Raw genomic sequence first — 25,848 nt, forward strand, 5'->3', positions numbered from 1 at the left:
GTCCTTCGTTGCCAAAGAAGACCATGCCATCAGAGAAGTGATGACATGACTTGCACTTGACTTTGTTTTGAGTGAGGGAAGGCTGTGCAGGTCACCAGCCTCACTTCTCCTCCAGAGCCATCTGAATCCAGTGACCAGATGTTCATCAGGATGACTGGAGATGACCCAGGATGAGGCAGTTGGGGTTAAGTGACTTGCCCAAGATCACACAGCTATTAAGTGTCCAGTGTCTGAGATGAGATTTGAACTCAGGTCCTCCTGACTCCTGCACTGGTGCTCTCTCCACTGCACCACCTAGCTGCCCCTTAGGCACACAGTAGGTGTTTAATAAATACTGGTGCCCTTCCCCTACATAACAATATTCTAACAGGTAACGTACATAGTGCTTTACAATGGCCATCTCCTCTGATCCTCATTCGGCCCCATGTCTGTGGTCCTGTGATCAGTCACCCAGGCTCTTGCACCAGGGCCAGCCCTATCTTTTCCACAAGCACAACTCTTTCTCTGATGAAATAAACTTTCATTACTACTTCCCTTGGGCAATCCTCATCTGGTACTGGGTGGTGTCCTAAACCACCCTCACCACTGCGTAACTCCTTCCTTTCTCTTTGAGTGAACTTCCATTTGAGTATCTCCTTGAGCTTCCCATGACACAACCACATAAAATCACCAGACAACTAGAGTTTTAAAAAAAGAAAAATCATGGGTGCTTGTTTCCGGCATAAGCCCCAAGCCATGAACAATACTGCCCAGTTTCCCAGAGACAGTTCAGCCCACTTTCCTCTTCCTATTCTGTTCTGGGCCCATGTTCCTTGTCTGCCAAACGTAAGGCTCATCATGGAGGCACCATAAGAGTTGTCCATGAAATCTCATGGCTTCCTCTGACCAACAGGCTGTTTCCTGATGAGGATCATCATTCCTAATTCTTTCTGAGTACCATCAGTAGTTAGAATTCCATGGTTCATAGCAATCAGCCTGATGTCCTCAGCTAACACATGTCACGCAATCTTTTAGGACTCCTTCCAGATAGATGCTGGGTATGTGGAGCAGCCTAGGTGAATGAGTTGCTGGAGGGTTCCAGGTATATGGACAACATCCAAAGAGTCACAAAGAGTGGGGTCAGTCAGACCTAGGCCTTTTTCTCTCCATCAGGCTGGAATCAGGGAGTTGACCTTGACCTCATTGGTATCCTCCACATCCTTTACAGCCTGCCTGATCTGGTGTTGGTAAGCTCAGACTACCCCATGAAGACCAGAGGGCTGTTGTCCTCAGTCTTTTTCAAGGAAGATTCTGCCATCGAGGGAAACTTGATGATGATGTAATGATCAAATTAGTTTCTCCTCGAGGACTTGGGCTGTCTTCAAGGTTGAAGTGTGAAAGACAACAAAATAACCTGAAGAAAGTTTTTCTTCACTGCATTTGCTTAATGAACCTCAGGTATATAAGTAGACACACCCTGCATAAAATTATCCCCCCATTTTCTGATCATGGGTCCTATGTTAAAGCATGTTTGGGAGGGGGGAATCACACCAAGGGTGGTTACATAATGGGCATGTAGAGAAGATGGTGACCTATTGGAGAACAAACCAATCTGTCTCCTAGTGGGAGCATCTGTCTTGAACTAACAGTATATGGTTCATCTCGTTTCTGTATTGAGTACTCTTCCTTCCTAAAAGGTGGGACTGAGCCTGTTTTGGCCAAAATGTTCAATTCCTTTGAACTCTCCTACAATAAATTTCCCTTGATACTTCATTAGTGTCAAGAGTATCTCTAACAATTTGGCAGCTAACGTGGGCCCCACTCATTGACTTTGGGCAGAGTGAGATAAGATACCACAGGAAGAGTGCACTTGTGTTGATTTTAAAAGTCCCTGTAGGTTGAATCTGCTCCATTCAGGCCCACGACCTCGAACCATGTTTTGGAGTTCAGAGGAATTGGGGAAAGCCCTGATGGCAAGTTATGGGTAGATCACACAAGTTGGTATATTGGGCAAAGGTAAGAAACACCCTTTGTTGATCAGGAGGTTCCTTGGGAACTATCTAGCAAGTCTGGATGGAGGCTGGTGTCAGCCTTAATGGACTGCAGATGGGCAGAATGGGTTCTAAGCCTATGGTGGGGAGGAATCCCCAGGACAGGGACTTATACTTGGGACAGCTTATGATAGCCAAGATGGCTTTTGATAATCGGGATGCTCCATACCCTGTGAGGCTGTCAGAATCGGCAGTGGGCTGAAGGCAGGCTCAAGTATGGGAGGGAAAATTTCTAAGGTACCTATAGAGGGGGAGAAATCCCTGGGAAGACTGGGAGGACAGTCCCAGGACAGAGGGGAAGAATACCTGAATGTTCTTAAGATACTGGGACCAGGAAGGGGTTAAAGAATCCTCTGAGTATTCCTTTGGTAGTCCGTTTGAAAGAATGCTGGCTATATTCCGTCCCCCATCTGATCCCAAAAGAGAGCAGAGAGGAGGAAGGAGAAGGAGGGAAAATCTAGATTCTGGGAAGGATCTTTTAAAATTGGATAGAAATTAGTCAGAGTAAATTATAACAAATTTTTCACCGATCTGAATCTAGATTCAAAACTGATGAGCACTCTATAATGCTTTGTCAAACGTCTTGTCCGTATACGTTGTGTTTATGTTTCTGTGTGAATGAAAGTCTGTGTCTGTGCTTTATCTGACACTTTGTAAGGTTGTCAATTTAGTCAGCCAGCTATCAAGAGCAGAAAGGCTAAGATGGACTGTCCTTGAAATGCCACATTACCTTCCTTCTTCAACCCTCCCAGATCAGTTTGAGAGGAGTGAAGGGACAGAGAGAGAGAGAAAGGGAGAGAAAAATTATTTTACTGCTTATAAAAGAGTGTAGAAGTGTCAAGTCAGGAGTAGACAGAAATAAGTTATATGCAGTTTTGAAGGGGCTTTAATCAAAGCCCACCAGAGGGAAAGGTAAGAAAGTTTAAGCAGGTAGAGATGAGAGGAGCATGGGTACTGTGTGATCAGAAGGCTTGAAAGAAGTAAAAAAAAAGAGGGAAGGAATCTCTCTTTTTCCCTCAAACCAAAGAAAGGCAGGCTAACCAGCATTTAACCATTTCCTGCCTCCCCCAAAGGAGAAACTTTTGTGTAATGGGATACAGCTGAAAGTTAACTGAATTCATTCTGGTAGCATATGGAATTGTGAAAAGGTGAAATGTGTCACTCTTAATTTAACGTTTAAAGATAAGTTAGAATTTATCTGATGGAAGTAAGTGGAAGATAAGTAAGTGAAAAAAGAAAAAAAATTCCAAGCAAGCAGCCTAGAAGAAGGGTTGAGAGTTTTGAATTTAGGTTTAATTAGATCTTGAAGCTAAAGTTGGTACTTATGTTCAAATTAAATCAATGTATCTGATATCAGATAATGAATTTAAGTAGCAGAAAAAGATAGTAATAATAAGAGGCTTTTCTCTCTTTAAAAAGCAATACGTAACAACATCAACAAAACTTTAGGATAAAGAAAAAGAGGTTTTTATTATTTTTTTTGCAGAGGGGGAGGGGAAGAAATGTGGCTTTCTTGGTATGTAAATTGTTAGACATTTAACTCCCTCTAGTTTTTAAGGTTCAGGGTAGGATAAAATTGTTAGGCATTTTATTTGGAATAGAAAGGAGAATAGACATAGTCTGAATAAAGGTAGAAAAGAAAAAGGAATGGTGTAAAGAAAAATGGAAGATGTGGGAGCAAAGGACCCATGTGCTTTCAGCCACTCCTTTCCCCATATTATTTCAGAAGACTTAAGGATGTTGAAAGAGTACAGAGGAAATGAAAATTTGTAACCTGATTGGAAAACTGACAGACAAAGTTATAGAAAGTTTTATTAAATTTAAAAATGGGTACTGACTGGGGTAAAGATATTGATTATTGTGATTAGTAATTGTTACAATTCAATTAATTATTAAGTTTCCAAGTTCCTTGCTTAGAGGAGAAGTCAAGTCTACCTAGTTAACATTGGTTCAAAATTAATAAGATCTCTTTCACCTGGCCTGACAGAATATTAATTTAAGCACATTTTAAATTAACATAATTTTAAACCTTTTAAGAAGGAAAGGTTATTCAGATTGAACCTAAATATATGTGTGTAATATATGATTAAAATACATATATATTGTTACTTGGCATTTATAATTGTAAGGTGCTTAACATAAAGAACTGCAGTATAAGGCAATTATTCCATACCTGATAACTTTGAAATGGGTTCTAAATGTCAAAAGTAAGAAGATAGTTTCTGGAAATGCATTTGACATATGTTTCTAAATTGGATTGTATTTCCACAGAAATTTGATAATTTGAAACCGTTATAATTTATTGTAAATAAGCTGTGATAATGCTGATGTTTGCTATATAATGGTAGACTTTTCATTTGAAATCTTGGCTAAAAAGATTTAATTCATGAACTATCTCATTCTTCCAAAGTGAGTATAATTAGGGAAGAATAAACAAGCTTGTGAAACAGGGACATAAATCCCTCAGACTGTAAGGTTAGCTATTTACCTCTTTATTTTGGTTAAACTGAAATGGGATTCCAGTACAAACAGTCATGTTAATACAGGAATAGGTGCCTAAGTTATCATAAAGTGAATTGACATGGGCTACAGGCTAACAGAGCCTAGCAAATTTCTATAATCAAGAAGTGATAAGTGATTATCAGGTGATAATGTGTGTCCAAGTGTTGATGAGGAGATGAATTTCTGTGCAAGGTGATTTGGAAATATCTAAATGTTGTTATATTAGGAACTGCATTGTTACACTAATGATGAATGGGTTAAGAAACTGTTAAGTAAGGGGAAGTTCTTGTGAATTTTGTGTTAAAGTTGCTGTACTGTAAGTTTTCTATTGAGAAAATAAGAATCCTTGAGAGATAATAAGTGTGATTTTTAAAACTGTTTCATCTAAAAATATATTGGTGTATGTTAATCTGGAGGTTTCTGCTCTACTACACTAATTCTGCAACAATTTAGGAATAAATAGGACTTAAAGTGGTTTTAATGCATTAAAATGTTTAAAGATTTATTTTTGCTTTAAGGGAGAAATTCTTGTCAAATTTTTTTTGCTTTCGTTTATGAAATTCGTGAGATTGATAACTAAGTTATTTGAGGTTACTATTTTAATGCTAAAACTTAAAATTGTTCATCGATTACTGTGTATGGAAAGGAGGGGATTGGGTGAAAATTTTATATGTATTGGTGCTGACCATTCAGAACAATCCTCCTGTAAGTATTATGAAAAGTCAGCCCCTCTCCCTGAGGGTTTTTATGGTCTTTGCCAATTCCCTTTATTTTGTAAAATTGCCTGGGCTGTTGGAAACCATCTGTGTGGGTGACGTCATCAGCCCCAGGAAATGAACTTGTTTGGGTTATGTAGTTCCTAAATAAGCAAAGGATTTTTTTTTGGTAACAACTGGCTTTTACACTGGGACAAATGTAAATTTGAGAAGGAAAGATGCTAAATAGAATCCCTTATGTATGTGACTCTTGGTAAACCTTTATTGCTTATTGCAACTCCATGAGAATAAAATAATTGCATTTGGCTCTAAGCTGTGATTGGTGAAACTTGCTGTTTGAGTTTTTGGGATCATAATTAATCTCGCTTTGAGTTTGAATTTAGGTATAGTTGTCTGCATTAAGTCAGTATCTGGGGAATGCCATTGGCTACTCAGAGAGAAAAACGTGAGTGTTATTCCTGAGTCTGGTTATCTAGTCATGTCCTTGCTTTTCCTTTTTATGGGCTATTTCTGATATTAAAACAAATAGTAGAAGATGTGAGCACAATGTAAGCATGTGGAATTTTACTGTTTTCAATCCAATAATTGGATACTATTATATAGTCTTGCAAAGGATAAATTCCCTGGAATAAGAACATTCTTTCTGAATGATATGGGAACAATTAGATAAAAGAAAGGAAACAAAGTTACAAACACAATGATGGATCATTATCCTATAGACTAAGATAAGGATTTAAAGTTAGCAGTAATAAAGATATATCTGGATGGAATAAGGTTTTTACATGTTACAAAATGATGTAAGAGCAATTGGATATTAATACAATTGACTGGTTACTGAAACTAGATCAGAGACCTCTTCAGTTTGGGAAAAAGAATTTCAGTGTGTTTCTTAGAACCAGGTAACCTGTGGTAATACGGAATTATTAATGGATTATTAATTAATTATTAATGGATTGACAGAAAAGTGAAATTTTCTGTTTTGATTTGAATTCATTCCATGACCTAAACATAAGTTGAAGTTAGTGTTCAAACTTACCGTATGTGTAACTCATTCTTTAGATACAGTGTTGTTAGAAAAGGATAAAGAAGCATGGGGAACAGATGTAAATCTATTAGAGGAATAACATGATTTTAATGGTAAATTTGATTTTGACTGTTATTTATTCAGAAACTAGAACAAGTATAGAAAGGCATACTTAAGACTTACTTTAAAAATGTTCCTCAACCAATGTGAAATTATAGTCATATTTGAGACTGATTATTGGAGCTTGCTATTTTAAGATTTTATGGGATTATTAACTGACTGTTTCTCTGAGTCTAACTTCAGGTGTGGATATAAGGAAAGTCTGCCTGAGCCACTGAACAATGATGCCAGTGAACCTGTGAGATGCTGGTATGAACTGCAAAAAGGTGATCTCATGGAAAGGTTGGGAGAACGACTTTTCTGCCTAAGCTCAAGTAGCATTCTCCTGACTCAGTTTCCCCACTGACACCTGGCAGACTTAAGCCTGGCTAAGTGCCAGTTGTCAATCTATACTTCTGCCTGAAATTGATGTGAAAGTAAGGAAATGTTCCCTTGTTCTGGCTATGTCCCCACTCTTAATGACAAATTCCTATAATCAAAAGATTTGTAAGCATAATACCAGATCAATTAAGTAATAGGTTGGTAAGGAAACATCTGAGGTTAAGATGTAAGTCCAAGATTAAACTATTAGCTTGGGATTTTAGATCAAAAATAATAAATTAGGGTCATTTAATTCTTAGTAGTAGCAAGAAAACAGACAGATTGAGGACTTGTGAAGGTAACATACTTAGTTAATATTATTCCTGTCTCAATTAGTTAATGTTAAAGAAATATGGTTTACAGTCTATCTTGTAAATTCTTTAAAGAGGCATAGCATGACCAGAAGTTGGAAATGTTTATTACTTGACATGTACTGTGTTAAAAATTTATCACTTATTGTATTTATGTAGGTATTGGAACCTGTTGTTAATTTCTTAGTGAAGTCTCATCTTCTTGATGGGGGGATGAATATGGACAATTGGCCAAAGCTCCAATTTTAATTTTTTAAGAGTGATAAGGGGTATACAGCTTAAGAATGGTAATTCATAAATTGTGTCAGGATCAGTTTTGTAGGAGAATGGACATAGGAAAGATGACTTCTACAAAAGATGGCAAGAAGATACTCTGGTAAAGATGGCTTAAATGGACATCCAGACCAGAAAGCTGCAACAGATGATACTCCCCCCCCCCCCATTGCTATTGAGATGAAACTTCTAAATGGACAATTGTCCATCTAGAATTCATTGATTCCTCTTTTTCTTTTGGATCTCTGTTTCTGTACTTAGGAAAAGGACTGCCCCTTGTAATTTGTCAATGTGTCAGTCAGCCTCTCTGCCTTCTTACTTAAAGAAGAGATAGATGAAGGGAAGAATTCATATGAGAAAGTAAAGGAGCATTAAAAATGTGGAAACAAAACGAAATGTTAAGATCTTAGTGGAAAAAAAACACAGAAAATCTCCATCAGATGAGGATGTTAAAAAGGTTTGAAGAAAGTATTGGGGGGAAAGTGTGGAAACATAACCCTTATCTAAACAAAAGGAGGGATTGTGAGAGACAGCAAAAAGTTAAGTTTCCACAGAAGTTATTATTTGATGAAGTCACTGAGAATAAGTCAGATAATAAGAAAGTTAGCAGATTGAAGATGGACTCAACCAATCAGGAGACAGACAGTGGCCTTCAGAAAGTCACAAAATTTTTGATAAGATGGTCCAAGCCTGAAACTGGCCTGACCCAGTAGAGGAATGTAACGGGAAATAACCTGAAGAAAGTTTTTCTTCACTGCACTTGCTTAATGAACCTCATGTATATAAATAGACACACCCTGCATAAAATTATCCCCCCATTTTCTGATCATGGGTCCTATGTTAAAACATGTTTGAGAGGGGGGAATCACACCAAGGGTGGTTACATAATGGACATGTAGAGAAGATGGTGACCTAATGGAGAACGCACCAGTCTGTCTCCTAGTGGGCGCATCTGTCTTGAACTAACAGTATATAACTCATCTCACTTCTGTATTCAGTGCTCTTCCTTCCTAAAAGGTGGGACTGAGCCTGCTTTGACCAAGGTGTTCAACTCCTCTGAACTCTGCTACAATAAATTTCCCTTGATACCTCATTAGTGTCAAGTGTGTCTCTAACAGAAGTGTCTCAGGTCACTGGAACATGAGGGGTATTTGGATTTTCCTTTTTAAGTAATAATAATAGCTAACATTTCTATAGCACCTACCAGGCACTGTGCTGAGTGCTTTACAAATATTATCTCATTTGATCCTCACAACAAACAATCCTGGGAGTAGGGGCCATTATTATCTCCATTTTGTAAATGAGGAAACTGAGGCAAAGAGATGACATGACTCACACAGCTAGTGTCTGAGGCTGGATTTGAACTCCCCTTCCTGACTATATGTCCAATACTCTATACACTGAGTTCCCTAAGGGACCCACCCTTCCAACATTGTCTTCTTGGCATTTAGGATCCTTAACTTGGCTTCTGTCTCAGGGGCTTATTTCTTCGCATTTTCACATCCTCTTGGGGAGAAAGGAATTCCTTTTCCCTCTGGATTCTGAATGTTTCCTAAGACAGTAGCCAATACTTTCAGTAAGCATACATCCACTCACATGCTTTGTTTCATGCCTCCCTTAATACTATTTTAAAATATTAGCACAGAGAGAAGTGAGCATAACCAGGAGAACAGTGCACCCAGTAACAGCAACACTGTTCAATGATCAACTGTGATAGACTTAGCTCTTCTCAGCAATGCAAGGACCTAAGACAGCTCCAAAAGACTCATGATGGAAAGTGCTCTCCACATCCAGAGAAAGAACTATGGAGTCTGAATGCAGAGAGGAGCAGACTATTTTCTCTTTTTTGTGGGTTATTTTCTTTCTCGTGGTTTTTCCATTTTGTTCTTATTCTTCTTTCACAACATAACTAATGTGGAAATATGTTTAACATTTTTGAATTGTATAACCAATTGCTTATTATCTTGGGGAGAGGGAGGGGAGGGGAGGAGAGGGAAGGAGAAAAATTGAAAACTCAAAAATCTTATTTTAAAAATGAATGTTGAAAACTATCTCCACATATAAATGGAAAAAAATAAAATACTACATACAATAATAATAATTAATAATGAGCATAAGACCCCTACCTCTGGTGAGCAGGAACATACCTATCTCTCTTGCTAAACTACTCCAAAGCCTAAAGCTGAATTTTTGCAACATAGCCATCGATTCCAGCTCTGCTCTCTGGGACCAAGAAAAACAAGTCTTGGTTTGATGATGTGATGTGATGGCTTCAATATTAATGACAGTCCTTTCCCTTTAGTGAGAATACTTTAGTGTCTTCTGTCCAAGATGGGCATCCCTGTTCTTTGAGTGAACCTGTGTATGGCCTGATCACACCAGCACCTGCCCAAATCCATCCTTCCTCTAAGATCACTCTGCCTCCTTACTGTCCTCCACTGGTCAGTCTGGCCAAGTGCCTTCAATCAGCCTCTTTTCCTTGACCTGATCTAGGTTGTCTAGCCTCCTGAACTAGACCCCAATGCCTTTTCATAATCTGTCTATAAGTCACTCAGTCTTCCCAACCAACACTCTAAGCCTGCCTTCAAATATCCATCCATTACTCCTGAACCACTGTATCTGCTCTCTCCAAGTCTGTCCATCCTCACTAAAGACCAGCTTGTCTATTCCACATTGTCTGGTCCATGTGACCCTTCTCCCAGGACAGTCCATCTTTACAGAAAAATGTCAGTCCCTTAATCTCATAATTCTAAGCCCCCTAATTGTCTGCCCTCCCTGTGTCAGTCTGTTTCATCCTCCCCACACACAGTCTCCTTAGAGCAGTGATAACTACTTATTAAGCTATTTCCCCTCAGTCCCACCTCATTGTCCCTTAAATTAGGCCCCATGTCCTCATCCTCATCTGGGTCTGCCTTCCCAAAGAATTCTGTTCCTATGGCTTAAGTCAGTTCATCTGTCCATCCTCATCCCTAGATCAGATTCTCCCTCCATCTCATACCCAAATATCTCCCCAGATGACTCTCCAACACCCCCAAATCCATCTCTCTCTTTGACACTTTGTGTCAAAGTCTGTCAACTCCACTCTCTTCTCCCCCATAACCATGTCCACACCCCATCTGTCCATACCTCTACATGTCAGTGTGCCTATCTATCCAAACCTTCCTCTAGCACCATGGTCAGTTTGGTTTAGCAGAAAGAGCAAAGCATGTGAAGTCAAGGACTGACCTTACCTCTAATACTCACTCACTCCCTCTTGAACCTTGGGCAAACCACAGCCTCCCTGAGCCTCAGTTCCTTCATCTGTAAAACGAGTGGTTGATTTTGGCAACCTCTAAGTCCCCTTCCTAAATCTATGGTTTGATGATCTGTCCTGTCCAGGCTCCCATGTCAGTCTGTCCACTCCCTCCTGGTGAGTCAATCCATTTCTCTAGCTTCATTCCAAATTGGTCAGTCCCCAGTCAATCAGTTCCTTTGTCCAGTTTCCTCAAATCAGTCAGCTGAACTCCATCTGTCCACTCCTTTCAGGTTGGTCAGTCCATCCTTCCAGCTCACCCTCCCCAGGTCAATCAGTCTGCATGCCCATCCCTGCCAGGACAGTCAACTCATCTGTCCCCGCCCCCCACATCCACCATGTCATCTCCCTGGCTTCACTCAGGGCTTCTATTCAGGTGGCCAGGTCATTAATCCATTGGTTCAATTTTCTATTGTCTCAGCCCCTATCAATGAATCTGTCTGTGCAACGCCTTCAGGCTAATCTCAAGGTCCAGTCCCTGCTCTCAGTCCATCTCTACCTCACCCAGGTCAGTCTATCAAATCCCCTGAAACTAGTCAGCTCATCTGCCCATCTCAATAAGGAGCACATAGAGGATGGATGAGCCTGAGGAGGGTGTGAAGAGGGGTGCAGGATTGGAGTCAGCCACCTCAAAGGGGAAAGGGCTACCTCTGGGAGTGCTGGGTTCTTGCTCACTGTGGGAGGGGCACACTATAAATGAAGGCAGGGAGATGGCAGGAGGTATTCTGCCAAGGAGGGGCTGAACCTTGGGACTTAGAGGTCCCTTTGAACTAGAATGTCTGATCCTGTGAAAGGTCCAGTAAGAGGAGCATAGACTTCTCAGGGACTATGAAATCAAGTGGGATGTCAGAACTTGCCAGACAGTGCTAAGAGATCATTCAAGTCCCCTGGACCCTTCTCTTTCTCTCCCTCCTTCTCTCTCTCCTCTCTCTCTCCCCCTCCTTCTCCTCTCCCTCGCTCCTCATCTCCTCTCTTCTCCTCTTCTGTGTCTCTCTCTCCCTCCCTCTCTCTTTTCCTCCCATTCTCTTCCTCTCCTCTTTGTCTCTCTCCCCCCTCCCTCCTCTTCTTTCTCTATATCATCTTCCTCATCTTCCACTAATTTCTCAGTTTCTTGCAATCTGGATTTCACCTCTCCCCTCCACTGAAACTGTCTCCAAGGTTGTCTCAGTGATCTCTTAACTACTAACTCCCCAGGCCTCTCTCTGTCCTCACTTTCCTTGATGTCTCAGAAGCCTTTTACAACCAAGCACCCCCTGCTCCCTTTCCTGTTCTCTCTCCCCTCCCTAGCTTGTGGGCCACTGCTCCCTCCTCCTCCTCCCCACTGCCAGACCTCTCTCAGTCTCCTTGGTGGAATCATCCTAGATCTTTGCCCTCCTCTGAGATGTCCCGGTCTTGGGTTCTCTTTTCTCTCCCTTCTCATTTGCTTCCATAGGTTCTACTGTCATCACTCCACAGATAAGTTCTGGTTCTTTCAACAAAACCGCAGGGACACCTCTCCACCTGGATATCCTGTTGCCTTTCAAAGTCAGCCTGTCCAAAACAAAGCTTCTTCACCTTCTACCATCCCCATTTCTGTGGCAACTACTACCATCCTCCCCATCACCAACCTCCACAACTTCAGCACCATCCAAGACATTCTCTTCCTCCTCAGCCTGCCCTCATATCTGACTAAGCCTTGGCCAAGCTTATTTCCCCTCTTTGGCCCTCAGTTTCTCTATGTGTAAAATAAGATGGTTGAACTCTGTGCCCTCTGGGTAAAATTATGGTGTAGGTCCATAGATCATTAGTTAGGAGGAACTTAGAGGCCATCTAGACCAGTCCTTCCTCATTGCCCAGCCCTCCCCCATCTCCCACAGTTTTGCAAGGCTGAAGCTGAGACAGGAAGTGATTGGCCCAGTCACACAAATCAGGCTTTGAAAAACTCACCCCCAACTCTTTCTGCTCATAAATGCCCAGTGTCTGAGTCTTGCTCCCTCTCTACTCTATCCCAGAACCTGCATTGCAGCATGCCCCCTCCAAAAAGTTGCCATCCCCTATCCCATCAGCTCTCAATCTTGTCCTTTCTCTGCTTTGGGCAGCATTGATTGGTGCTGGCCAGGGAGGTGAATACCATCTCTTTTCCTATTTCTGCCTTTAAGACCTTAGGTAAGTAGATTCTCATCTCTGGTCTTCAACTGGAAAAGAGATGTCCAATACCAGCTCCAAATCTTATGATGTCTGACCCAAGGGACAGGGTGAGGCTTCCCAAAGAGACATCAGGGAGAAGAATGTCTAGATCTGGCCCCAGAGACCAAAACTGGGGGGAGGGGGAGTGAGCAGTCACAGGGAGAAGAGAATTCAATTTGTAGCTGCCATCCTCTGTTAAAATGTAAACTCAAAGGCAGGGATATCTTCACTTTTATCTTTGTATCCCCTGTGACCAGCACACGGCCTGGCACATAGTAGGTGCTTAATTAATTGAAGTCACTATCTGAAAGTGGGATAACTCGATGCCCTCTGAAGCCCCTTCTGACTGTGGAATTCTAGGTCTAAGATAGGAGAAGGCAGTCCACTAACAATGGGGGTTGTACCCAAGTGGGACAGACTGACTTGGGAGGCAGTAGGTGGCCTCTGGCTGGGGGTCTTTCAGTAGAGACTGGAGGGCCACTTGTTGGGGTTGTTGGATAGTGGATTCATGGTCAGGCTAGACACACACTGAAGTCCTTTACAATGGGAAAAACCTGTGGAGTTGTGTGTGTGTGTGTGTGTGTGTGTGTGTGTGTGTGTGTGTGTGAGAGAGAGAGAGAGAGAGAGATTCTAACACCAGTGAGTAGTGAGTGCCCTCATGGGAGGTCTCAGGCAGAGGTATAAAGATTCCTTGAAAGCATGTATGTCAGAGAAGGGATTTCAACTTAGGTAAGGGTTTGAATGGATGCCCACCAAAGTCCCTTCTTGCTCTCAGAGTTCATTATTTTACAAGGAGAGCACTCCAGGATGTAGAAGACTGGAGGGTGAGACCCATGCCTTTGAAAGCCAAGGACAAACATAGCTATTTCTCTACCAGAGATGCTTGGGGCAGTGGATAGAGTTCCAATCTTGAAGCCAGGGAGACCAAGCATTCAGGTATCATCTCTGGCACATCCTAGCTCTGGGTCCCTGGGCAGGTCACAAGCTCCCTATGCCCCCAAACAATGCTCTAAGACTATATTAAGTAATTAACCGTTTGCCTCCCCAAGGAAGTTTCTACATAGGAAAACTCTCTACATTGATGAAATTTTAGGTCTGAACAACCACAAACACAAAAAATCAAATGTTATTGTATCAGGTTGGTGTCTTTTTCCCCATTGGACCATGGGCTCAGTGATTCCTAGGAGCATGGGCCTGCTGAATTTTGTATGTCCCCCAATGTTCTATATACAGTTGCTGTTTAATAAATGTTTACTGAGTGAGTGTATGAATGAGGTGCCTCCTGAGGGCTCAGTGAATTTTGTTGAGTCCGACAAGACGAGGGCATAAATAACCACAACCAGGCTCCTTGAGACTTGAGATCTTTTTGGTCCTACCAGCCCCAGCCCAGCCTACGCATACCAAGATGTGGTCAGGGCACCTCCCCAACACCAGGCCCACCCAAAGCATTGGAAGGCAGGGAGAAGATTCAAAATCTTGAGTCCACTGGTTACTGGCTCTTCCGAAAGGCCAGCTTCAGCATATTCTGTGCATCCTTGGCTGCCCTGTCTAGATAGGCCCTGAGCATTTGGTAGACAGTGGCAAAGGAGAGGCTACAAGAGGCCAGGACCCCCAGGACGGGCAGGGATGCCAGCTCTTGGGCAAAGGTGATTGCGGTGCCCTTGTTGGCCCGGCCCAGCAAGTCAATGACCTGACTCTTGCTCACCTCGCACAGTGGGCTGCACACCCCACTCTGCATGGCCTGCAGAGACCCGCCAGTCCGTTGAGCCAGCCTGTACAGGGAGGCTGACTCCAGGCCAAAGCTACGACGGTAGGTGGCCATAGTGTTCATGAGCAGGCCGATATCGCAGGCCACCTCGGTCACTCCTGGCACTATCTGAATGTTAAGAGTGCAGGCCACCGTGGCCACGAGCCACACGTGCTGGAGCATGGAGGCAGCCTTTTTCTCCAAGATGGGCTGGGACACATTGGGTAGGGCCACCAGAAAGGCGTGGCGCTTGTGGCTGTCCAGATCTTGGGATATGGTTTCAGCGAACAGTGGGAAGTCATACTTGGCCAGTTCAAACGTGGAGAGCAGGAAGACTTTGGGTTTGACCACTCCCTCAGCTGCAGAAGACAAGAGTCCTAGCCATCTGCCCAGGCCCCCCTCCTCTGGGAAGCCCTCCCAGATGGCTGAGTTGGTCTGAAAAAACTGTCTTCATGGCCCCCTTCCTCCCAATAACCTCCTCCATGGCTCAGCACCCCCCTTTTCTGAAGAAGACCCCACCCCATCATCCAAGCACTGGCTCCTTCCCTCCTCCTAGAAGCCTGGCCAGAGTGTTCTGTCATTCCCTTATCTTATGAAGATAAGGCCTCCCCTTGTTGTTCCCCCAGATAAGAACCTGGGCCATCTCCAAAGCACCCCCACCTCAGTGGAACCCTCCCAAGCTTCTTAACAAGCCCTTTTTAATAAGATAACTTCAAGGTCCCCAGCTGAGCCCAGCCCATCTCCATCCTGTTCTGGAAGCCTTCCCTGGCCTCTAGGCCATGTTTTAGAGTCAGATCTCTCCAAATTCTGGAGCACAGGGACAAGGCCACAGAGTCACAGTCCTAGAAGGGAGCTGCAAGGGAGGAGGAGCAAGTATCTAAGGCACCCCATTTCTGATCAGGGCCTCCTTCCACAAGTGATCATCCAGGCCTCTCATGACAGGACACTCACAACCTGCTGCCCCTTCTTACAGAACGGCTAAATCTTGTCATTCAGAGGGACTTTGGAGAGCATCTGACCTGTGCAAAAATCACTCTGCAAAATCCGAAATGAGTGATCACCTGACGTGAATACCTACCATGGTGGGGAACTCATTACCTATGAGGACAGTCCTTCCTCCATTGGGAGAGCTATCATTAGGATCACAGACTTAGAACTGGAAGATACCTTAGAGGCCAACTATCCCCTCATTTTGCTGAGAAGGAAACTGACAACCAGAGAGGTTGTGATTTATTCAAGGTCACATAGTAAGTGGCAGAGCCGGATTAGAACCTAGGACCTCTGACTTCAAATCCACCATCCTTTCCCCAGCACCCCACTGGCCCCCTCCCCAAACTATCTGTTTCCCCAGCATGAAGTTGAGATCTGATTCTCTGCCCCTTCTGCCCCTCATTCTGCCTTCCAGGTGCACACAGAACAGGGCAAGGGATTGAATGGCCTCCCAGCTCCATCCTTATATCCTGCAGGCCCCAGGTTAAGCCCTGGCAGTCCTCGGGTCTTCCTCACACAGAACCTAACAAGGCACTCCACACAGTAGGTTCTTAGTGGGAAACACAGACTCTGAGAAAGCCTCGTGGACCCAGCCCCAGGGGGTGCCCTTCCTTTACCCAACCCCCAAGGCCCTCTCAGTCTAAAGCTCAGCAGATTTAGAGCCTGGAGGGACCTGAGGAGGAGAAGGGAGAGTAAGTATATATTAATAATTATTATTATAAGCAACATAAGAATATATTGTTATTAATTTATTAATTATTATTACTATGTCCAGGGTACTGGGCTAAACACTTTTTAGAAATATGATTTCATTTCATCCTCACAACTACCCTAACAGGCAGGTACTAGTTATTGTTGTAGATGGTGCAGTGGTCAGAGAGCCAGGTCTCGAGTCAGGAGGACCTGAATTCAAATCTAACCTCAGACATTTACTAGCTGTCTGACCCTGGATAAATCATTTCACTCTGCCTCAGTTTCCTCATCTGTAAAATGAGCTGGAGAAGGAAATGGCAAACCACTCCAGTATCTTTGCTAAGAAAACCCCAAATGGGGCCACAAAGAATCAGACAAGCCTGAACTTGGCCTAATTCTAGTGCCTTCCCTCTATTGTCTCTTATGTATCCTGTATATAAAATATGTCCTGGACATACAGTGCTGCCTGTTTGTACATATTTGTCTCCCTCATTAGACTGTCTTTGGGTCCCTTGAGAACAGGGACTAACTTTTGACTCTTTTTCTGTATCCCTAGTGCTGAGCAGAGTGCCTGGCACATAGTAGGCTCTTAGTAAATGCTTATTGCCTGAACAGACTAAAGCTGCCTCCGGGATCTCAAAGCATCCTGATGGCTTCTTTGTCCCTTTCCCCACCATGGCGGTGATCCTTTCTGTCTTCTAAGTCCCACCTCCACAGAACCCTCCCAGCCCATTCCAGCCCATGCTGACCTTCTCCTCCTCTGATCTCTTGTAGAACTATCACACTATGTCGGGGCAAGAGGGGACCCAGAAAACATCTAGTCCAACCTACTAGGAAACGGAGGCCAAGAGAGGAAGGGCAGTGTGGTAGAGGGAGGAGAGCTCTGGACTAGGAGTCAGGAAGTTCAAGTTCCAACTCAGATACTTACTGTGTGACCCTGGGTGAGTCACTTATTGCTATTTGCCTTAGTTTCCTCATCTGTAAAATTAAAGGCTTAGACTTTCTATTTCTGTTCCAGATTTATTATCCTAGGACTTGTAGGACCAAAGCCAGAAGAGACATTGAAGACAATTTAGGTTTTTTTAACAAAGGAAAAAAAACAAGGAATGACGTGACTTTCCAAAGGTCACAAAGAGAATCACTGTCAGAGCTGAACTCGAGTCCATCCCTTCTACTAGTACTTTGTATGACCTGGCCTCCATCGCTCCGTCTGTGCCTTGGTCCCTTTCCACTGGCCATCGCTCTTCCTCAGGTAGGGGCTTATCATACTTTCGTTTACACTGTGCTTATTTGTGTGGGGGTCACATTACTAATGCCAGTAACATTTATGGAGACCTGTCAGATTTACAGAACACTTGACAGATATTATCTCATTTGATCCTCACAACAACCTCAGGAGGTTGGGGAAATTATTGTTGTCATTTTACAGATGAGGAAACTGAGACCAAGAGATGAAAAGTGACTTGCCTAGGATCAGTCAGCTAAGTGTCCAAGGTAAGATTTGAACTGCGTTCAAATCCAACACTCTCTTCCCTAAGCCAACTGTTTCATCATTGCTAATAGCCCATATTCCTCTTCACGGGGAAGAGACCCTGCCTTATTCATCTTTTCCTTCCCATCCCTGTGCCTAGCACCGTGCGTTGCCTATAGCAGGCATGTTCTCTTCCTCCCCACATTTTCCTGGAGGATTCTATCTGGACCTTGCCTTTGCCCTCCCACATTCTCTCTGTTACCTTTCCTGTCTCCATCGGATTGTAAGTTTCCTTGAAAGCAGGGTCTTTATCACATCAGTCTGATTCACAGCACCCTGCCCACAGCAGATGCTTAACTAACGTTCTTAGAATTGTACTAAACAGAACCCTGTTCTCTGGCGTCTCTCCTTTGTCAGAAAAATCTCAATCAGAGCTTCAAATAAGGTAGGGTGAAAGGGACTTTGCCAGGGGCACTTATATGTAAAGAGTACATTTCTGCAGTGTGGAGACACCTAGTTACTAACTGGCAACTCCCCACTTTGTTAAAAAGAATGATGAGTTAAAATAAGAAGGTACCAGATCTCTCACTGTGTTAATAACATTGATCTTTGCACCACCAGAATAACTATTTCTCCTGCTCATCTAAATTTCTCTACATTACTTCCTGAATTGCTTTTGCAGCAGGAATTACTAAGTTGATTTGAGAATCTTCTTTGCTGTTTGACTCAGGTGCCCAGCCTGCTTCTGACAGCAATCCCCATCTCCAGTAGCAAAGGTGCCTATCTGGGCTGCAGTGACTAGAAGGTCTTCTGCCTAGTTTCTATTTTCCATCCTGGGGATCCCTCCATTCTGTTGTAGTTCAGACCCATGGATTGGTCTAGCAGGCAGGAAGAGTCCCAAGTTTGGGAGATAAGGGCTCTGGAGTCTAGTCTCAGTTCTGCCCCTCAATTCAATGTGTGCCCACAGTTCCCTTCTCTGGATCTGTTTTTTCTTTCAATTGGAGAGAGCTAACCCCACCCTACTGACCTCACAGTTGAAGGATTGAAGGCTCAAAACCAGGTCTGTTTAGCCTGAAGAAAAGGAAACTTGAGCCCCATTGTCCAACATGGTGGTCTTGGGTTAGAAGGGTCAGACTTGTTTGGGTCAAAATGATCAGATTTATATTAGGGGGAGGCTACAGAGAGGCCATATGAATGTTAGAAAATCCACTCATCCTCAAGAGAGAATGGAAATAGTTTCGGAAATGAGATATTGGGGTCCCCAAATCCCAAGAGACTTTGACACATAGTGGAAGAACGACCTCTAAAGTAGTTACTAACTGAATATAGTTTAGCTTGGAAAAATTAAGAAGCAAGTTACATAGATTTGCTGACCCTAAACATGAAGGAACAGAGAACCGGGACTCAGGGATTACTAAATACAATTCAACAAACCAGAAATAAACCTGAAGACGTAAAGTTAGCTAGAGGAGTCCTATTTTTGTGTTCCAGAGAGCTTGGCTGGGATTGAAGAATCTGCTGAGAGGAAATTCTCTTCTAGATAAGGTTCTGAGAAATGAATAGGGCTTTAACCTAGAAAGAGATTATGCAAGTTTTATGTAAGGGCATCTATGTTCTAAGTGAGCTGCAGCAGGAGAAGCAGCAGCCCTTTCAAAGAAAAGAAGCATGACAGAGCCCACTCTTCCATGAGGAAAAAGTTCTCCCCCCAACTAAGGATTCCAACTGAGACCAGAATTTGGAATGTGACAGAAACTCCAAAATCTTGTGGCTAACAGCAGCCAGTGCTGACCAGGAGGCCAGTAGAGAGCAGAGGTTGATGAGCTATCTCTATCTAAGCTGCCCCTCAACACATGTTCTCAAGCTCCAGCTGTAGCCTGAATTTGTGCCCCTCTATGCATGGGTTGTCTATGTTCATCCCTTCACATGTGCACCCTTCCCACCGATTGTGTATGTGTCTGTGGGAGACTAATCTAGGTCTGTGGGGTGAATGTTCTATGGCTACTTCTCTTACTATGTTATTTCATCAAATGTCTTTGCTTTGAGCCAGTTGTGTCCTCTGCAACAAGGAAAGACACCAATGAGGGCTCATGAGCTATCATTTGGAGTAGAGGCAGACCCACAAAGTACCACTCTATGGGGAACATAATGTGCATATTCAGGGGTACTTCGTGTAGATACTGCTGCCCTGGACCCCTGAGGGGATAACTAGAAGTAAGCTGAGGGAGGCTGATGGAGGCAGATGTAGGAATGAGCTAAACAAGACCATTAGAATGATCCCCAAATGGAATGGGGTACTTTGATAGGTAATGAGTTCCCTACCCTTGTAAGTGTTCAAGCAAAGTTGGAATAATTTGTCAAAGGTGGTTCTGGGCAGGGGGTGGGGGGATGCGTTGCTGCATCTTTAGCTAGGGGTTGGAGTAGTTACCCTCTGAGGTAGTGCAGGATGGAGCCAGGAGAGAGAGAGGCAAACAGAGAGAGAGAGAGAGAGAGAGAGAGAGAGAGAGAGAGAGAGAGAGAGAGAGAGAGAAGGAATGATGGATGGATTGAGATCCCAAAAGGAAGGAGAGGGGACTGGACCTACTGCATCCTGAGACAGCAGAGAAGGAATGAAAGGCAGATGAAACCAGAGAAGTCTCTCTATTAGGTACAAGTCTTCTCAGCTAAGGGTCAGCTAGGTGTCATGGTGGAATCCTGCCTCAGACACTTACTGACCATGTGACCCTGGGCAAGTCACTTAACCTCTATCTGTCTCAATTTTCCCCATCTACAGAATGGTGATAATAGCAGTACCTCCCTCCCAGTGTTGTTGTGAGAATAAAATAAAATAAAATTTGTAAAGTGCTTTGTGATCCTTGCTTTAAGCATCATACAAACATTGGCTGTCACACGTAAGAGATGAAGCCATCTGCTGAGATGTGACCTGATGATTGGTACCTGAGTGGCTTTGGGCAAGTCTCTTGCCTCCTGGAAGCCTCAGTTTCCTTGTCTGTAAAATGAGGAGATTGGTATAATGGACTCTGAGACCACTTTCAGCTGGAAAGCAATAGATCTATGATCCTTCTAGCACCTTTTTTCCATTCTCCCACCTGTGTCTCAGTCGATGAATGGAAAACACAAAGATTAGGCTCAACAAAAAGAAACGAGTCCTATCAAGATATATCCAAAAGTGAAATGGGTTCCCTTGGGACACAGGGCTCCCTGTCACTGGGAGACTCCAAGCAGAGGCTAGATCATCACTTGTCAGGCATGTTAAACGGGGTACAGGATTATAAATCTCGAGCCAGGAGGTCCTTTGGACTATTTAGTTCAATGTCCTTATTTTACTGATGAGGAAATTGAGTCCCAGAGAAATAATAGGACTTGCCCAAAGCCGTGAGCAGGGAGAAGTACTTTTGCTCATGTATAGACTAAGCTAGTACCACCCTAGAGACTTTCAGACTTGAGATTTCAGGATTCTGTGATATTAAGGATATTGAAGCAGTGGGTGCCCATTCTCTGGAGATTTTTAAATGGAGGTTGGATGAATGACCATTTGTCAGTGGGATTGTAGAAGGAGTCCCTGTTCAGGTACCTTTGGGGGATCCATTTGCCTTGAGATTTTTAAATTCATTGATATTAGGAATGAGTTCCTTGTCCCTAGAAATTTCCAAATAGGGGGTTGGGTAATCATTTATCTCTCATTGACTGCAGGACAGCTGCTGCTCAGGTAGGGACTGGACATCAGTCCACCTCAGTTCTGCGTCGCTGCTTCCATAATCCTCCAGCGTGTGTGAGTGACCAAGGAAGGTAAAGGCTATCTGAGGGTGAACTCCCCCCCCCCACTTTGGGGGCTCCAAACATCATTCTGGAACCCTTAAATTACTCCCAGAATCCCCAATCCCTTACCTTGCAAGTAGATACGGCAGTTTTCCCGGATCTCCAAAAGCACGCCTTCCTCAGAGAAGGTGCTGGGCCGGCGTTGGCGTGAGGCAGCTATGTCCACGTCAACCTTGGAGCGGACAAAATAGAAGTGCTTCTTCTTGGCCTGGATAGCGCAGGCCAGCTGCGCGTGACTGGTCGTGAAGCGTTCAGAGGCAAGGATGATAAAGAAGTCATAGCGGCTGGGTGGAATGCTTTCTAGGTACTCGTCTTGCAGTAAGGGGGTCTCTATGCTCGGCAGGTCCCAGATGATGATGTTGGGGTATTTGGGGTGCGGGTACGGTGTTGGGTCCAAGGTTGTCTCCGCCAACCCTGTCTTGGCTGAGCCCTGGTCTTCATCGCCCAAGCCACGGAGGGCATTGACAAAAGTGGACTTTCCTGAGCTCACACTTCCCGTGATGGCGATGTCCAACCGAACATTCTCTAGGGAGTGGAGGGTGGAACGTAACTTGGCAGATATCACGGCCAGACTCTCTCCTCTGAAAACTTCACCAAAAGCCGCCATCTCTTCAGGCGTCAGAGTCAAGCTCTTCCTAGACTCCTGGGCTGTCCCTAGAGATTGGGCGGCCATCAGAGGAGAAAGCTCAGGGGACCTCAACTTGGAGGGGCCTGATGACCTTCAATAGAAGGAGGGAGGGGGACACATCAGGCATCCCTCTGTTCACCAGTGGCCTTGGAAAGTCTCTTTCCATCTCTGGGTCTAACTTTGCTCCTCTATAAAATGCAGAGGTTGAATAAGGGCACTCTCAATTCCGACAGTCCATGTTCTAAGGATCTTCTCTGCTCTGATATTCTCTATTCTAAGGATACTCCCAGTTCTGATATTCTCTGTTCTAATGCCTTCCCAGCTCTGCCATTCCATGTTCTAGGTTCCCTCCCAGCTCTAACATGATAAGCCTGGATGACATGGAGTCTCCAGCTTTAAGCTCTAAATCCTTTGATCCTATGACTCTTTAAGTCTTCTCCATCCTGATGTGTATGTGCTTGGCTGCCTCAGTGAACTAGAATACATAGACCTGCTTTGGCCACGCTTGTCTATACACATCTCCTGCCATCTTCTCACTGCTTCTCCCCTCCCCCATTTCCAGTTCTTTAACCCTAATCAAATCAGCTCTGACCTAGTTCTGGAGTGTCCATTTATTCTACCCCCTCCTCCAGTCCTATCCCAGCCCAAGTGACCTTCCCTGATCCAGAGCGGTGCTGTCTGCCCTAGGAGCACTTGTATTTGCATCCCAGGGCTTAGCGCAATGTTAGGTGTTTCTAATCACTCAAGAACCATATTTCCATTTATTCCATTCCCCTGCTGGGTCCCCAACACGATACTAGGTACCAAGTGAGGGAGAGGGAAAGGGATAAGAACTGGAGGAAGGGCCATCCTGTGAGCCTAGAAGTCACCCCCTCTACACCCCAGTGGGTTAAACTTCTTTCTTGGTTCTCCCAGCTTCAAGTTGGTCTGTAGCCAATTGTAGACATCCCCTCCTCATCCCTGCCTTGTTCTACCATCTTCCTTCAAGGCTTGGATCCCATGTCTTCTCTAGGAAGGGTTTCCTTCCTTCTCTCTTCCTCTGCTCAAGGCTCCCCAGCTTTGAAGTGGTATGATCTCTCCTACCTGAAAGTTTCTCATAGACCATGTCTGCCCATCTCCTTAGCTGATCTCCCCAAGTTCTCTCTCTCTCCTCTCTCTCTCCCTCTCCCTCTCACTCTCACTCTCTTTCTCTCTCACACACACACACACCAACCTTGGGAGACAGGTGTAACTTTACACTCTTTCAAGGCCATACACATAATAGAATTGTTCAGAACAAATCCTTTTATGAAGGACATTTGTTCCATGAAGTTTGCATTCAGTCAAAAGGCCACACTCAAGGACTTAGAAGACCACAAGTGACCTCCAGGCCACAGGTTCCCCACCTCTATCTTAGTCTGTCCCTGCCGTACACACACACACATTCCCCCAGTCCCCAGTAAATGGTGAGCCATCTAAAGAGCCTCAGAGATGTGATTGAGGAGACCCCTGGGAATTAGAAGGGAAAGTGAGCTGAGACTTCTCCCACACTCACATCTCACCTGAGTGCCTTCGATCACCCCAAGTGTAATTAAAACATACCCACTGGAGCCCTCCCTGCCTGGCTTCCAGCCAGCCCAAATCGAGACACCTTTAAAAGTGCAAGAAGCCCATCCATGCCAAGCATTACTGGGGCCAGGCCCAGGTAGAATAGTGGGATCTTGTGAAAGTTCAGAGTACTGGGTTCAAGTCTTGGCTCATCTTAGACAAGTCCCTGCCACTATTAAGTGGTTTCTTCATCTGTAACATAAAGGGGTTGGCCTAAATGGCTCCTAAAGTCTCTCCCAACTCTGATATTCCAACCACTCTCCCTCTCCCAGTGCAGGTCCCTCTGGATGGAAGGAAACTTGGTCTAGACCTGACCACTCTGAGTCCTGGACTTGAGACAAGAATGCCAGGTGCCAGTCCCGCCTCCAAAATTCACCAGTCGTGGATAACCTTGAGCAAGTCTCCTTCCTTTTCTGGGCCTATTTCCTCCTCAGTAGAGTAGGGATAGTAATCTATGTACTTCTGGGGTACAATGAAAAGAACTGTGGTTTTGGGGGCCAGTAGACCTTGGTTCAAATCCTGTCTGTCAATTATTACTACCTGAGCTGGCCTCAGGCAAATCACTTCCCCTCTGTCTGCCTCAGTTGCCTCATCTGTAAAGTTCACTTCCTCTCTCTCTGCCTCAGTTTTCTCATCTATCAAGTGAGCAGGTAGGACTAGATAGATGGCCTTGAGTGTCCCTTCCAGCTGTGGCTCTAGGATCCTCCTCACTCTGGGTCTCACTTTCCTCATCTGTAAAATGAGAGTCTTGGGCTAGTTAGCCTCTGAGGTCCCTTCCAGGACTAAATCAGTGGGTCCAAGCATCCTGCTCTCACAAGGCTATAAAGTTGGAAACCTTCAGGCCTCGCTCCCTTGCTACCTCTGTCCTCTCACTCCATTCTGCCTTTGATTGGTCTCAGATTCCTTATACCTTACTGGCCTTCAATCTAGGGACACTGGCCTCCAGTCTGGTCCTCACACTCAGGACACTTTTCACTGGCTGTACCTGTGTTGGGCTGCTCCTCCCTCCTCCCCTCTGCCTCCTGGCTGGTCCCAGCTGAAATCCCACCATCTCCAGGCAGCCCCTGGTGACCCCGTTCCACCCCTTAATAGCAGCCCTCTAGTTTCTCTTCAGTTTCTCCTGTCTGTAGTTTATACAGAGCTGGGCTTGCATTGTCTCCACTAGACTGTGAGCACCTTGAGAGCAGAGACTGCTTTTGGCCTTTCTATGGCCAGTACCTGCTGCAAAGTAGGTGCCTTTTTCTTGTTGACTGTGAGCTCTCTCCTCCAGGTTCCCAACAAGTGGACAAGTAGTGAGTCTCACCTGGCTTAACAGACTGGGCACAGAGAAAGGCACCCCAATAGGTCGAGCCAGTTGTCAACGGGGCAGGCAGACACACACATTCTTACACACTCTCACACACTCAAACTCAGCAATAAAAGCAGACTCAAAAGATGACTCATTCTCTGTTCATTCTCAGTCTCAGCCACACCAGTTGACCAGCACATGGTCACAATCACAAACACAAATTACACTCTCAGTCCTCCTCAAGGAATTTCCTACTCTGGGCACACTCAAATCACACCAGAGGTCAGTGTCAGACTCACCTATTCAGAGTCTCTCCCACAGAACCTCATGACCACTGTCACATACAGGGTCACACAGATTCATATGCCTATCCCTCCCCAGAAAATTATCCTTTCTTCCTCCAGAGATCCCTTTTGCTGGGATGGAACATGAGGGTAGGGTCAAGGTGAGTTGGGTTGAGTTGGGTAGTTATTTTTAGGGGCTGAAACCCGTCTATCTCTCCTTATCTTCCAATAGGTGTGTGTTAAGGGGCAGGGTGGAGGGGAGGGTGACCCTGCCTCGCCACCCTCTACCCTAACTCACGTTTAGCAGGGCCTCCCTTTGGCCCTGGCCCTTCTGCCTCCTCTTCCAGAACCCTGGAATCCCACCAACTCCATTGGCTCCCTGGCCAGACCTGTTGCTAGGACCCATTGTAATAAGATCTGAATTCTGATTGGCCCACTCCTGGGGAGGGGGTGGGGGCATCTTCTAGTAAGGCAAGTAAGGGGGCAGGGTTTTGGAGTGGAGCCAGGGGATTGCCATCAAAGGACCCTTCAGGTTCCAGAATGGGAAGAG

The 25,848-nt window shown here is 44.5% G+C and overlaps 1 protein-coding gene across 3 annotated transcripts; it reads right to left on the minus strand.

Annotated features, from left to right (window-relative positions):
* Positions 1-14,139: 14,139 nt before the first annotated feature.
* LOC140503670 (interferon-inducible GTPase 5-like) lies at positions 14,140-25,699 on the minus strand. 3 transcript variants are annotated; one of them, XM_072607825.1, is made up of 3 exons: positions 25,597-25,699; positions 21,581-22,165; positions 14,140-14,900 (listed from the first exon to the last, which is right to left on the minus strand). In XM_072607825.1, the coding sequence occupies exons 2-3, from the start codon at positions 22,116-22,118 to the stop codon at positions 14,284-14,286; spliced, it is 1,155 nt and encodes a 384-aa protein (XP_072463926.1). In that variant the 5' UTR covers positions 22,119-22,165; positions 25,597-25,699; the 3' UTR covers positions 14,140-14,283. The 3 variants fall into 3 exon arrangements, with proteins under 3 accessions (XP_072463926.1, XP_072463924.1, XP_072463927.1); XM_072607823.1 differs by having other exon boundaries at positions 21,581-22,230; positions 25,597-25,697; XM_072607826.1 differs by lacking the exon at positions 25,597-25,699 and adding an exon at positions 25,314-25,578.
* Positions 25,700-25,848: the final 149 nt, after the last annotated feature.

This window comes from Notamacropus eugenii, chromosome 5 (assembly GCF_028372415.1).
Source record: "Notamacropus eugenii isolate mMacEug1 chromosome 5, mMacEug1.pri_v2, whole genome shotgun sequence".
Lineage (NCBI taxonomy): Eukaryota > Metazoa > Chordata > Mammalia > Diprotodontia > Macropodidae > Notamacropus > Notamacropus eugenii.